Here is a 14,477-nt window from a genome sequence, read left to right on the forward strand (position 1 = left end):
AGCTAAGTGTCTGATCTGTGGATACAGACATTGCCTACATAGACCGGTTTACAATTAGTCCCCCCCCCCCCCCCCCATCCCAGTCTGTGATTTTGCTGAACTTTTTCTGTATCTCTCTCTGCACCGCAAACAATATGTGATGTATTGTCTGGAGTAGTAATAAGTCTTTTATTTCCGCTCTCTTCTGAACTGGTCATGGCTCAGTAAATCATTACTCTACAGTCTGTGGCTCACAGGGCATGCTGGGAGTTGTAGTCCCACCACGGCCGGCTGCAGATGTGGTCAGTTATTGGGCGCAGCCTGTACCCCCTATGACCCGGTGAGTCGCTGGACGGCCTTCTTAGCGTTATAGATGCAGTCATTGACTGATACGCCCTGATAGGAGGCGCCGATGAGGCTGAGGGGCAGAGAGTGCTGGTGGATGTAGGAGAACAGGTGGTCTGGGGGAGAGAGAAGAAACCTCCTGAGTGTGCTGCTCCCAGGACCCCTCCCCATCCCTCCTCATTAGCATAAGCATGCTCGATCATTTGCATTTTACACTCCGCCTCTTACCGATCCGTTTCCAGTGTCCCAGCGTGTACTGAGGGATGCAGCTCTGCGGAGAGACCAGGACATAGAGTTTAGAAGAGTGCTGCCCCCTAGTGGTCACATCAGCACCAGGGGGCAGTAATGATGTCACAGGGACTTCCTACCTTGTTCAGGGTGACAATGGCGCGGCGCGGCTTCTCCTTCACTCCCAGCTGGGTGGCGGCAGCCTCAGACGCCAGGCTTAGCAGCGTCTCCTTAGATACGGCGTCGGGGTCACCCACGCTGCTCTCAAACCAGGCACCTCCGAGCATCACCTGCAGGGGATCAGGACTGTGACACACTGCAACAAACACTCTGCTGTGCAGCCAGCTGGCCGCTGCTTACCGTCAGACGGGTGGAGCTGCTGCTGCGTCTGTTGTGTTCTGGGAAGGCGAGAGAATCGTATACAATCCCCAACATGGCGCGATCCTCAAAGGAGGGGATGAGGTGTCCGAAACCCTGGAGGTAGAAGGAGAAAGTAAGTGCCCCCCACAAGTCAAACTGCAAGAGTGGGGAGGGACCACAACCCCCCGGCACCCAGGACCAGGGCGGGAACGCAACCCCCCCGGCCCCCAGGACCAGGGCGGGAACGACACCCCCCCGGCCCCCAGGACCAGGGCGGGACCGTGACCCCCCGGCCCCCAGGACCAGGGCGGGACCGTGACCCCCCGGCCCCCAGGACCAGGGCGGGACCGTGACCCCCCGGCACCCAGGACCAGGGCGAGACCGCGACCCGCTGAAGAGAAATCATGGCATCCCTGCAGTTGGGTTTGCACTCACTGATACAGGCAGCACTTCCCCGTCATACTCCAAGTTGACCACAGCCACGGTGGAGGCGCTCATCTCACGCAGGGTACTAGCCATGGGCTTGGCGATGGGGGTCAGCAGTCTGCTCATTTCTGGTGACACAAGAGACGATGATAAGTGACATTTGGGACCCCCGGCTCCATGTGCAGTGACCGGGGGAGGGGTTGGGGGGGTGCGCTACCTGCTGCCGGGACCGCACTGATCATGTGATCTGCCGTCACGCTGCCATCCGGAAGCTTGATCTAAAAGAAGACATAAGAGATGACATGGGGGGCAGAGAGAACCCCCTCCCCCCGAGACAGATCTATATGTGACCCCCTATACCTGCCAGCGACCATCCGCTCTCCTCTCTAGCGCCTCCACTGGGGTGTCCTTGTGTATCTCCACCCCTTTGTCCTTAATGTAACTTTCCAGGGCTTCGGAGAGGGTCTGCATCCCCCCGCGCAGCGACCACTGGCTCCACTTCTCCTTCTTGGACCTCTGGATGAGCGGAGAGTCCGGGTGAGGAGTCTTATCTGTGCCAATGAGAGGGAAGCCATGAGCAATGGGCAGAGCTGAGGGTGGCCGTGTGCCCGCTGCCAGAGCACCCACCTCCTCCGGCGACCATCCCCAGGACCACCGATCGCTTACTACATTCAGCATCGTACAGGAACGGGAAGCAGGAGCGCAGGCTGAGCCGCCGGCAGTCCCCGGCAAACACCCCCCGGCACAGGCTGTCAATAACAATGTCCGCCAGCTGCGGGGAGAGGAGAGACGTCAGACCCTGAGAGTAGCAACAGCCCGGAGAGGGCAGAGGGGCCCACAGCAGCACAGAGGGATTCAGCATAATATTTCATCTATAAATAATTGCTGCATATCGGGTCAGGTGCTACACAAGGACAACGCTCATCACCAGTAATACTGACTACACCGCGGTATATTTATCTCCAGTGCAATGATCAGCGGGATTCACATCAGGGTGGACGTCCCTGCAGAGATATCAACCCCACACCAGGCAGGGCTGGAGACTGAGATAAGGACCTGCTGCCTGCAGAACATCGCACACAGCTATATGTTATCAACGGAACATGGAAAATGGCAAGTATACTATAATACTGCCCCCTATGTACAAGAATATAACTACTATAATACTGCCCCCTATGTACAAGAATATAACTACTATAATACTGCCCCCTATGTACAAGAATATAACTACTATAATACTGCCCCCTATGTACAGGAATATAACTACTATAATACTGCCCCCTATGTACAAGAATATAACTACTATAATACTGCCCCTATGTACAGGAATATAACTACTATAATACTGCCCCCTATGTACAGGAATATAACTACTATAATACTGCCCCCTATGTACAAGAATATAACTACTATAATACTGCCCCCTATGTACAGGAATATAACTACTATAATACCGCCCCCTATGTACAAGAATATAACTACTATAATACCGCCCCCTATGTACAAGAATATAACTACTATAATACTGCCCCCTATGTACAGGAATATAACTACTATAATTATATAGCACATGAAAAGATATTTTAAAAATCAGCTCACCCCTCTAGTAATCCTCATGTGGTCGAGGAACGACAGGTTGCACGGAAGCCTGGGTCCAGTCCGGACTTTGGACCGCCACTCGGGCACAATGGAGGTTGAAGAAAACGAAGTAGGTGGGCTCCAGCAACATAAGTAGGACTCCGTGGAAGGAATAAAATCCAAAAGGTTTATTTCAACAATGTAAAAAGCTTGCACAATGCAAGGGAGACAGGCATGGATACACCGTGAACGTGACACATGAACAGAGCTTGCGGTAACGCGTTTCGGACTGTAGCCAACTAGTCCTTACTCATACCTAGCTCAGGTAATCTGTGACAGGTTTAAATAACACCATGTGGTGGACCTGGGACAGGTTTCCGGTGATGTCACGGCCAACGCCCCTAACACAAACACGGGATAGACCTGTAAGGTAAGCAGGGGGAGGAGAAGAAAGGGGAGGAAAAGGAGGGGAGGAGGGAAGAGGACGGGGGAGGAAAAGGGAAAGAGATGAAGCAGGGAAAAGAGGGGAGGAAAGGAGGGGAAGGAAGAGGGGGGAGGAGGGAGGAGAAATGATGTAATGATCCCCGTATAGTGTGTAATAAGGTGTACATTAGTAAAAATACATAAGATCCTGTTTAGAGTTCAGACCTTTGGGAATACGGGTATCTAGATTCAGAATCCAAAAAGCTTCTCTAAGGAACAACGCCTTTTTCCAATCACCTCCTCTTCTTGGTTTTGAAACTTGTTCTATGGCCGTTACCCGCATGCCATGCATAGAACCAGAGTGAACATCCTTGTAATGTTTCGATATGCCTGACAGGTTGCGTGTACTGGCTATGGTGCGGGGGTTTGCTCCTGTAATATGTTCACTTATACGGTCTTTAAGTTTTCTGGCAGTACAGCCAACATACTGCAAGGAGCATAGTGGACAATGTATAAGATAAATGACAATGGTAGTTTCGCAATTCATGTGCGATTGTATGTTGTAGTGGCGGCCCGTGCTAGCTGAAGTAAAAGAAGTGGTTTTGTGTATATATTACCTAAACTGTAACTCTCTCAACCTGCAGTTTACTTTCTCACACCATTCTGTCCATATGCCCTTTTTGGACATTATGCTTACTGGTGACAGCCATAATAATACAGTACAAACTAAACTCTTTCGCAAACTCACTGCGGGCAATACTCTATTGCATGCCACCAGCTGTCACCCTAGCCACACGGTCAAGAACCTCCCAATTGGGGAATTCCTGAGGGCTAAACGATCCTGTACACTCGATCCAGACTATGTCCGGGAGAGCCGTACAGTAGAACAAAGACTTACACAAAGAGGCTATACCCGCAGATCATGTAAAAGAGCCCGCAGGATAGTAGAAGGTAAAACACGTAACTTCTATCTTACACCCAAACAGAAGAATAACACTCATACCAAATCTACAGTTACCTTTAGTACCAAATACAATAACCAGTTTCACAAAATTACGGACATTATAAAAAAACACCTTCCCATTTTGGAACACGAGCCTACTTTGAGAAGCATTTTGCAGAATGGTGTTTCTTTTGTATCCACCAGAGCCCAAACTCTGGGCAATCTCTTATCTCCCAATACCTTCTCTGACAAACCTCTTCAACAACATTGGCTCCAAACCAAAGGTAGCTATTGTTGCGGGGGCACCCGATGCAACCTATGTAAATATATACACAAAACCACTTCTTTTACCTCAGCTAGTACAGGCCGCCACTACAACATACAATCGCACATGAATTGCGAAACTACCAATGTCATTTATCTTATACATTGTCCACTATGCTCCTTGCAGTATGTTGGCTGTACTGCCAGAAAACTTAAAGACCGTATAAGTGAACATATTACAGGAGCAAACCCCCGCACCATAGCCAGTACACGCAACCTGTCAGGCATATCGAAACATTACAAGGATGTTCACTCTGGTTCTATGCATGGCATGCGGGTAACGGCCATAGAACAAGTTTCAAAACCAAGAAGAGGAGGTGATTGGAAAAAGGCGTTGTTCCTTAGAGAAGCTTTTTGGATTCTGAATCTAGATACCCGTATTCCCAAAGGTCTGAACTCTAAACAGGATCTTATGTATTTTTACTAATGTACACCTTATTACACACTATACGGGGATCATTACATCATTTCTCCTCCCTCCTCCCCCCTCTTCCTTCCCCTCCTTTCCTCCCCTCTTTTCCCTGCTTCATCTCTTTCCCTTTTCCTCCCCCGTCCTCTTCCCTCCTCCCCTCCTTTTCCTCCCCTTTCTTCTCCTCCCCCTGCTTACCTTACAGGTCTATCCCGTGTTTGTGTTAGGGGCGTTGGCCGTGACATCACCGGAAACCTGTCCCAGGTCCACCACATGGTGTTATTTAAACCTGTCACAGATTACCTGAGCTAGGTATGAGTAAGGACTAGTTGGCTACAGTCCGAAACGCGTTACCGCAAGCTCTGTTCATGTGTCACGTTCACGGTGTATCCATGCCTGTCTCCCTTGCATTGTGCAAGCTTTTTACATTGTTGAAATAAACCTTTTGGATTTTATTCCTTCCACGGAGTCCTACTTATGTTGCTGGAGCCCACCTACTTCGTTTTCTTCAACCTCCATAACTACTATAATACTGCCTCCTATGTACAAGAATATAACTACTATAATACTGCCCCCTATGTACAAGAATATAACTACTATAATACTGCCCCCTATGTACAAGAATATAACTACTATAATACCGCCCCCTATGTACAAGAATATAACTACTATAATACTGCCCCCTATGTACAAGAATATAACTACTATAATACCGCCCCCTATGTACAAGAATATAACTACTATAATACTGCCCCCTATGTACAGGAATATAACTACTATAATACTGCCCCCTATGTACAGGAATATAACTACTATAATACTGCCTCCTATGTACAAGAATATAACTACTATAATACTGCCTCCTATGTACAAGAATATAACTACTATAATACTGCCCCCTATGTACAGGAATATAACTACTATAATACTGCCCCCTATGTACAGGAATATAACTGCTATAATACTGCCCCCTATGTACAGGAATATAACTACTATAATACTGCCCTCTATGTACAGGAATATAACTAATATAATACTGCCCTCTATGTACAGGAATATAACTACTATAATACTGCCCCCTATGTACAGGAATATAACTACTATAATACTGCCCCATATGTACAAGAATATAACTACTATAATACTGCCCCCTATGTACAAGAATATAACTACTATAATACTGCCCCCTATGTACAAGAATATAACTACTATAATACTGCCACCTATGTACAGGAATATAACTACTATAATACTGCCCCATATGTACAAGAATATAACTACTATAATACTGCCCCTATGTACAGGAATATAACTACTATAATACTGCCCCCTATGTACAAGAATATAACTACTATAATACTGCCCCCTATGTACAGGAATATAACTACTATAATACTGCCCCCTATGGACAGGAATATAACTACTACAATACTGCCCCCTATGTACAAGAATATAACTACTATAATACTGCCCCCTATATACAGGAATATAACTACTATAATACTGCTCCCTATGTACAAGAATATAACTACTATAATACTGCTCCCTATGTACAAGAATATAACTACTATAATACTGCCCCCTATATACAGGAATATAACTACTATAATACTGCCCCTATGTACAGGAATATAACTACTATAATACTGCTCCTATGTACAAGAATATAACTACTATAATACTGTCCCCTATGTACAAGAATATAACTACTATAATACTGCTCCCTATGTACAGGAATATAACTACTATAATACTGCCCCCTATGTACAAGAATATAACTACTATAATACTGCCCCCTATGTACAAGAATATAACTACTATAATACTGCCCCCTATATACAAGAATATAACTACTATAATACTGCCCCCTATGTACAAGAATATAACTACTATAATACTGTCCCCAATGTACAAGAATATAACTACTATAATACTGCTCCTATGTACAAGAATATAACTACTATAATACTGCCCCCTATGTACAAGAATATAACTACTATAATACTGCCCCCTATGTACAGGAATATAACTACTATAATACTGCCCCCTATGTACAAGAATATAACTACTATAATACTGCCCCCTATGTACAAGAATATAACTACTATAATACTGCCCCCTATGTACAAGAATATAACTACTATAATACTGCCCCCTATGTACAGGAATATAACTACTATAATACTGCCCCCTATGTACAAGAATATAACTACTATAATACTGCCCCCTATGTACAAGAATATAACTACTATAATACTGTCCCCAATGTACAAGAATATAACTACTATAATACTGCTCCTATGTACAAGAATATAACTACTATAATACTGCCCCCTATGTACAAGAATATAACTACTATAATACTGCCCCCTATGTACAGGAATATAACTACTATAATACTGCCCCCTATGTACAAGAATATAACTACTATAATACTGCCCCCTATGTACAAGAATATAACTACTATAATACTGCCCCCTATGTACAAGAATATAACTACTATAATACTGCCCCCTATGTACAGGAATATAACTACTATAATACTGCCCCCTATGTACAAGAATATAACTACTATAATACTGCCCCCTATGTACAGGAATATAACTACTATAATACTGCCCCCTATGTACAAGAATATAACTACTATAATACTGCCCCCTATGTACAGGAATATAACTACTATAATACTGTCCCCAATGTACAAGAATATAACTACTATAATACTGCTCCTATGTACAAGAATATAACTACTATAATACTGCCCCCTATGTACAAGAATATAACTACTATAATACTGCCCCCTATGTACAAGAATATAACTACTATAATACTGCCCCCTATGTACAAGAATATAACTACTATAATACTGCCCCCTATGTACAAGAATATAACTACTATAATACTGCCCCCTATGTACAAGAATATAACTGCTATAATACTGCCCCCTATGTACAGGAATATAACTACTATAATACTGCCCTTATGTACAAGAATATAACTAGTATAATACTGCCCCCTATGTACAGGAATATAACTACTATAATACTGCCCCCTATGTACAGGAATATAACTACTATAATACTGCCCCCTATGTACAGGAATATAACTACTATAATACTGCCCACTATGTACAAGAATATAACTACTATAATACTGCCCCCATTGTACAAGAATATAACTACTATAATACTGCCCCCTATGTACAGGAATATAACTACTATAATACTGCCCCCTATGTACAGGAATATAACTACTATAATACTGCCCCCTATGTACAAGAATATAACTACTATAATACTGCCCCCTATGTACAGGAATATAACTACTATAATACTGTCCCCAATGTACAAGAATATAACTACTATAATACTGCTCCTATGTACAAGAATATAACTACTATAATACTGCCCTCTATGTACAGGAATATAACTACTATAATACTGTCCCCTATGTACAGGAATATAACTACTATAATACTGCCCCCTATGCAGGATGTTGTTACCTCCTTTCCGAAGCGTCGTGAGAAGAAGTCATGGACGGTCTCGTCCTCTGCGGTCCCCCGTGGAGCGGTCAGGTCACGGAGGCCACATAGGAATAGGGGTCTTGTGAAGGGGGGGATGGTGCGGAGGACGCCCCTGTAATGAGCGGATAGTAGACATGATGTCATGTGATGTAGTTACACGCTCTCACTGTCACCTCCCGGGGGCGCTCACCCTATACTGGACGGCAGCTTGTGCAGTGACTTGTTGACATAGAGGTAGCGGTTCTTGGCGGCCGGATGACTCCGGGGTACGGGGAGGAGGTCGCCTTCTAGTCCCAGCTCGGAGATCTGCAGGGTGAAGAATGGCGGCCGGGTGAAGACACTGGGGGCGGCCATACTGGATACCTCCCAGCGCAGTGACCACTCACCATACACAGCGTGTTCTTCCCAACCAATCCAGCCGGACGCATCCCTCGGGGGCCGTGCTCAAACACAGCGCCATCCTCAGTCCTGGTGGAGCGCATCCACCCGCCCAGCCGGCTGCTGCCCTCCAGTAATATCACCTGCAACACACAGACCGCTCACAGGGGGGCAGCGCGACACGCAGACCGCTCACAGGGGGGCAGCGCGACACGCAGACCGCTCACAGGGGGGCAGCGCGACACGCAGACCGCTCACAGGGGGGCAGCGCGACACGCAGACCGCTCACAGGGGGGCAGCGCGACACGCAGACCGCTCACAGGGGGGCAGCGCGACACGCAGACCGCTCACAGGGGGGCAGCGCGACACGCAGACCGCTCACAGGGGGGCAGCGCGACACGCAGAACGCTCACAGGGGGGCAGCGCGACACGCAGAACGCTCACAGGGGGGCAGCGCGACACGCAGAACGCTCACAGGGGGGCAGCGCGACACGCAGACCGCTCGCAGGGGGGCAGCGCGACACGCAGACCGCTCGCAGGGGGGCAGCGCGACACGCAGACCGCTCGCAGGGGGGCAGCGCGACACGCAGACCGCTCGCAGGGGGGCAGCGCGACACGCAGACCGCTCGCAGGGGGGCAGCGCGACACGCAGACCGCTCGCAGGGGGGCAGCGCGACACGCAGACCGCTCACAGGGGGGCAGCGCGACACGCAGACCGCTCACAGGGGGGCAGCGCGACACGCAGATCGCTCACAGGGGGGCAGCGCGACACGCAGACCGCTCACAGGGGGGCAGCGCGACACGCAGAACGCTCACAGGGGGGCAGCGCGACACGCAGAACGGTCACAGGGGGGCAGCGCGACACGCAGAACGGTCACAGGGGGGCAGCGCGACACGCAGAACGGTCACAGGGGGGCAGCGCGACACGCAGAACGCTCACAGGGGGGCAGCGCGACACGCAGAACGCTCACAGGGGGGCAGCGCGACACGCAGAACGGTCACAGGGGGGCAGCACAGTGACATGTAGTCAGAAAGGGGGGGGGGGGGCACACCTACCTTACACACTCCCCCATCTCTAACCAGGTTGTAGCAGGCGGCCAGCCCACTGATCCCGCCCCCCGCGACCACCACCGACCGCTGCATCCGACACTACAGGAAGAAGAGACACAGGAGATATCACTAGGTATCAGAAGAACTGTCTGCTCTGGAGGTCTCTCTCAGGTCCGGGGTCACACCCGCTGTCCTGCTCTGGTGGTAATTCTCAGTTCAGGGGTCACTCTCAGGTCTGGGGTCTCACCCACTGTCCTGTTTTGAGGGTCACTCTCAGTTCGGGGGTCTCTCAGGTCCGGGGTCGCAGTCCTGCTCTGGGGATCACTCTCAGGTCGGGGGTCTCACCCACTGTCCCGCTCTAGGGGTCACTCTTAGTTCGAGGGTCTCACCCGCTGTCCTATTCTGGGGGTCACTCTCAGTTTGGGGGTCTCTCTCAGGTCTGCGGTCGCTGTCCTGCTCTGGGGGGGGGGGGGGGGGGAGGGGGAGGTCTCTCTTAGGTCCGGGGTCGCTGTCCTGCTCTGGGGGTCACTGTCAGGTCCGGGGTCGCTGTCCTGCTCTGGGGTCACTCTCAGGTCCGGGGTCTCTCCCGCTATCCTGCTCTGGGGGGTCTCTCTCAGGTCTGGGGTCTCACCCGCTATCCTGCTCTGGGGGGGTCTCTCTCAGGTCCGGGGTCTCACCCGCTATCCTGCTCTGGGGGGGTCTCTCTCAGGTCCGGGGTCTCACCCGCTATCCTGCTCTGGGGGTCTCTCTCAGGTCCGGGGTCTCACCCGCTATCCTGCTCTGGGGTCACTCTCAGGTCCGGGGACTCTCCCGCTATCCTGCTCTGGGGGTCACTCTCAGGTCCGGGGTCGCTGTCCTGCTCTGGGGGTCTCTCTCAGGTCCGGGGTCGCTGTCCTGCTCTGGGGGTCTCTCTCAGGTCCAGGGTCGCTGTCCTGCTCTGGGGGGGGTCTCTCTCAGGTCCGGGGTCGCTGTCCTGCTCTGGGGGGGGGGGGTCTCTCTCAGGTCCGGGGTCGCTGTCCTGCTCTGGGGGTCACTCTCAGGTCCGGGGTCTCTCCCGCTATCCTGCTCTGGGGGTCACTCTCAGGTCCGGGGTCGCTATCCTGCTCTGGGGGGTCTCTCTCAGGTCCGGGGTCTCTCCCGCTATCCTGCTCTGGGGGGTCTCTCTCAGGTCCGGGGTCTCTCCCGCTATCCTGCTCTGGGGGGTCTCTCTCAGGTCCGGGGTCGCTGTCCTGCTCTGGGGGTCACTGTCAGGTCCGGGGTCGCTGTCCTGCTCTGGGGTCACTCTCAGGTCCGGGGTCTCACCCGCTATCCTGATCTGGGGGTCACTCCCAGGTCCGGGGTCGCTGTTCTGCTCTGGGGGGTCTCTCTCAGGTCCGGGGTCGCTGTTCTGCTCTGGGGGGTCTCTCTCAGGTCCGAGGTCGCTGTCCTGCTCTGGGGGGTCTCTCTCAGGTTCGGGGTCTCACCCGCTATCCTGATCTGGGGGTCACTCTCAGGTCCGGGGTCGCTGTCCTGCTCTGGGGGGTCACTCTCAGGTCCGGGGTCGCTGTCCTGCTCTGGGGTCACTCTCAGGTCCGGGGTCTCTCCCGCTATCCTGCTCTGGGGGTCACTCTCGGGTCCGGGGTCGCTGTCCTGCTCTGGGGGTCTCTCTCAGGTTCGGGGTCTCACCCGCTATCCTGATCTGGGGGTCACTCTCAGGTCCGGGGTCTCTCCCGCTATCCTGATCTGGGGGTCACTCTCAGGTCCGGGGTCGCTGTCCTGCTCTGGGGTCACTCTCAGGTCCGGGGTCTCTCCCGCTATCCTGATCTGGGGGTCACTCTCAGGTCCGGGGTCGCTGTCCTGCTCTGGGGGGTCACTCTCAGGTCCGGGGTCTCTCCCGCTATCCTGCTCTGGGGGTCACTCTCAGGTCCGGGGTCGCTGTCCTGCTCTGGGGGGTCACTCTCAGGTCCGGGGTCACTCTCAGGTCCGGGGTCTCTCCCGCTATCCTGCTCTGGGGGTCACTCTCAGGTCCGGGGTCGCTGTCCTGCTCTGGGGGTCTCTCTCAGGTTCGGGGTCTCACCCGCTATCCTGATCTGGGGGTCACTCTCAGGTCCGGGGTCGCTGTCCTGCTCTGGGGTCACTCTCAGGTCCGGGGTCTCTCCCGCTATCCTGCTCTGGGGGTCACTCTCAGGTCCGGGGTCGCTGTCCTGCTCTGGGGGGTCACTCTCAGGTCCGGGGTCTCTCCCGCTATCCTGCTCTGGGGGTCACTCTCAGGTCCGGGGTCGCTGTCCTGCTCTGGGGGGTCACTCTCAGGTCCGGGGTCGCTGTCCTGCTCTGGGGTCACTCTCAGGTCCGGGGTCTCTCCCGCTATCCTGCTCTGGGGGTCACTCTCAGGTCCGGGGTCGCTGTCCTGCTCTGGGGGTCTCTCTCAGGTTCGGGGTCTCACCCGCTATCCTGATCTGGGGGTCACTCTCAGGTCCGGGGTCGCTGTCCTGCTCTGGGGTCACTCTCAGGTCCGGGGTCTCTCCCGCTATCCTGCTCTGGGGGTCACTCTCAGGTCCGGGGTCGCTGTCCTGCTCTGGGGGGTCACTCTCAGGTCCGGGGTCTCTCCCGCTATCCTGCTCTGGGGGGTCTCTCTCAGGTCCGGGGTCGCTGTCCTGCTCTGGGGGGGTCTCTCTCAGGTCCGGGGTCGCTGTCCTGCTCTGGGGGGTCTCTCTCAGGTCCGGGGTCACTCTCAGGTCGGTGGTCTCACCCGCTGCCCGGGTCTCGGCTCCGGCACCTGCAGTCACACTATGGACCCTCCCACCACATGGTCAGGAGGCGTGGTCATGGTTGGCAGGCTTATTTCGTACAGCCAATCACAGAGCTGGACGTGAGTGAGTGACAGGAGGAAGCCGGAAGCGTCTGGGATAATCTGATAGGAGGAGCCGCTGCCCGGGCGGTCACATGATCAGTAGGTGTAACGATGCCCTAGTACTACAAGTCCCAGCATGCCTTGTAACCCCTTCCCGCTAGTCCCGTGTCCTGAAGTGATACCTGAGGCGCTGAGCTCTGTGTCTGTGTCTGTAGGAGAAGCAGCGACTAATGTGACAGAAAGGAGAGGAGGAAGACTGCGCCCTGCTACTGCTACACACCGCTACTACCCTACCAGAACCCCACAGCCCCCCCATACTACCCCACACTATATACTACCCCCCATACTGCCCTACACTATATACTACCACCCATACTGCCCTACACTATATACTACCCCCCATACTGCCCTACACTATATACTACCCCACACTATATACTACCCCCATACTATATACTACCCTACACCATATACTAACCCCCATACTGCCCTACACTATATACTACCACCCATACTGCCCTACACTATATACTACCCCCCATACTGCCCTACACTATATACTACCCCCTCATACTGCCCTACACAATATACTACCCCCCATACTGCCCTACATTATATACTACCCCCCATACTACCCTACACCATATACTACCCCCCCATACTGCCCTACACTATATACTACCCCCATACTGCCCTACACTATATACTACCACCCATACTGCCCTACACTATATACTACCCCCCATACTGCCCTACACTATATACTACCCTACACTATATACTACCCCCATACTGCCCTACACTATATACTACCACCCATACGGCCCTACACTATATACTACCCCCCATACTGCCCTACACTATATACTACCCTACACCATATACTAACCCCCATACTACCCAACACTATATACTACCCCCATACTATATACTACCCAACACTATATACTACCCCCATACTGCCCTACACTATATACTACCCCCTCATACTGCCCTACACAATATACTACCCCCCATACTGCCCTACATTATATACTACCCCCCATACTGCCCTACATTATATACTACCCCCCATACTGCCCTACACTATATACTACCCCCATACTGCCCTACATTATATACTACCCCCCATACTGCCCTACATTATATACTACCCCCCATACTGCCCTACATTATATACTACCCCCCATACTGCCCTACACTATATACTACCCCCATACTGCCCTACACTATATACTACCCCCATACTGCCCTACACTATATACTACCCCCATACTGCCCTACACTATATACTACCCCCCATACTGCCCTACACTATATACTACCCTACACCATATACTAACCCCCATACTACCCAACATTATATACTACCCCCATACTATATACTACCCAACACTATATACTACCCCCATACTGCCCTACACTATATACTACCCCCTCATACTGCCCTACACAATATACTACCCCCCATACTGCCCTACACTATATACTACCCCCATACTGCCCTACACTATATACTACCCCCATACTGCCCTACACTATATACTACCACCCATACTGCCCTACACTATATACTACCCCACACTATATACTACCCAACACTATATACTACCCCCCATACTACCCTACACCATATACTACCCATACTGCCCTACACTATATACTACCCCCATACTGCCCT

The 14,477-nt window shown here is 51.2% G+C and overlaps 1 protein-coding gene across 8 annotated transcripts; it reads right to left on the reverse strand.

Moving 5' to 3' along the window:
• Window positions 1–144: 144 nt before the first annotated feature.
• PPOX (protoporphyrinogen oxidase) lies at window positions 145–12,824 on the reverse strand. 8 transcript variants are annotated; one of them, XM_072114571.1, is made up of 13 exons: window positions 12,695–12,824; window positions 9,973–10,065; window positions 8,925–9,059; window positions 8,729–8,844; window positions 8,518–8,650; window positions 1,966–2,110; window positions 1,699–1,889; window positions 1,556–1,616; window positions 1,348–1,466; window positions 913–1,026; window positions 693–842; window positions 553–595; window positions 145–440 (listed from the first exon to the last, which is right to left on the reverse strand). In XM_072114571.1, the coding sequence occupies exons 2-13, from the start codon at window positions 10,057–10,059 to the stop codon at window positions 310–312; spliced, it is 1,425 nt and encodes a 474-aa protein (XP_071970672.1). In that variant the 5' UTR covers window positions 10,060–10,065; window positions 12,695–12,824; the 3' UTR covers window positions 145–309. The 8 variants fall into 8 exon arrangements, with proteins under 8 accessions (XP_071970672.1, XP_071970674.1, XP_071970675.1 ...); XM_072114573.1 differs by having other exon boundaries at window positions 12,722–12,746; XM_072114574.1 differs by lacking the exon at window positions 12,695–12,824 and adding an exon at window positions 11,430–11,453.
• Between the last annotated feature and the right edge of the window lie 1,653 nt (window positions 12,825–14,477).

This window comes from Engystomops pustulosus, chromosome 7 (genome assembly GCF_040894005.1).
Source record: "Engystomops pustulosus chromosome 7, aEngPut4.maternal, whole genome shotgun sequence".
NCBI lineage: Eukaryota > Metazoa > Chordata > Amphibia > Anura > Leptodactylidae > Engystomops > Engystomops pustulosus.

Excerpts from the sequence above, each read along its gene's own strand:
- PPOX (XM_072114571.1), bottom strand. The coding sequence starts at position 10,059 with ATGCAGCGGTCGGTGGTGGTCGCGGGGGGCGGGATCAGTGGGCTGGCC. Across the intron at positions 1,890-1,965 it reads GGGGATGGTCGCCGGAGGAG|ATAAGACTCCTCACCCGGAC; the intron begins GTGGGTGCTCTG and ends TCATTGGCACAG. Across the intron at positions 596-692 it reads CCATTGTCACCCTGAACAAG|AGCTGCATCCCTCAGTACAC; the intron begins GTAGGAAGTCCC and ends GTCTCTCCGCAG.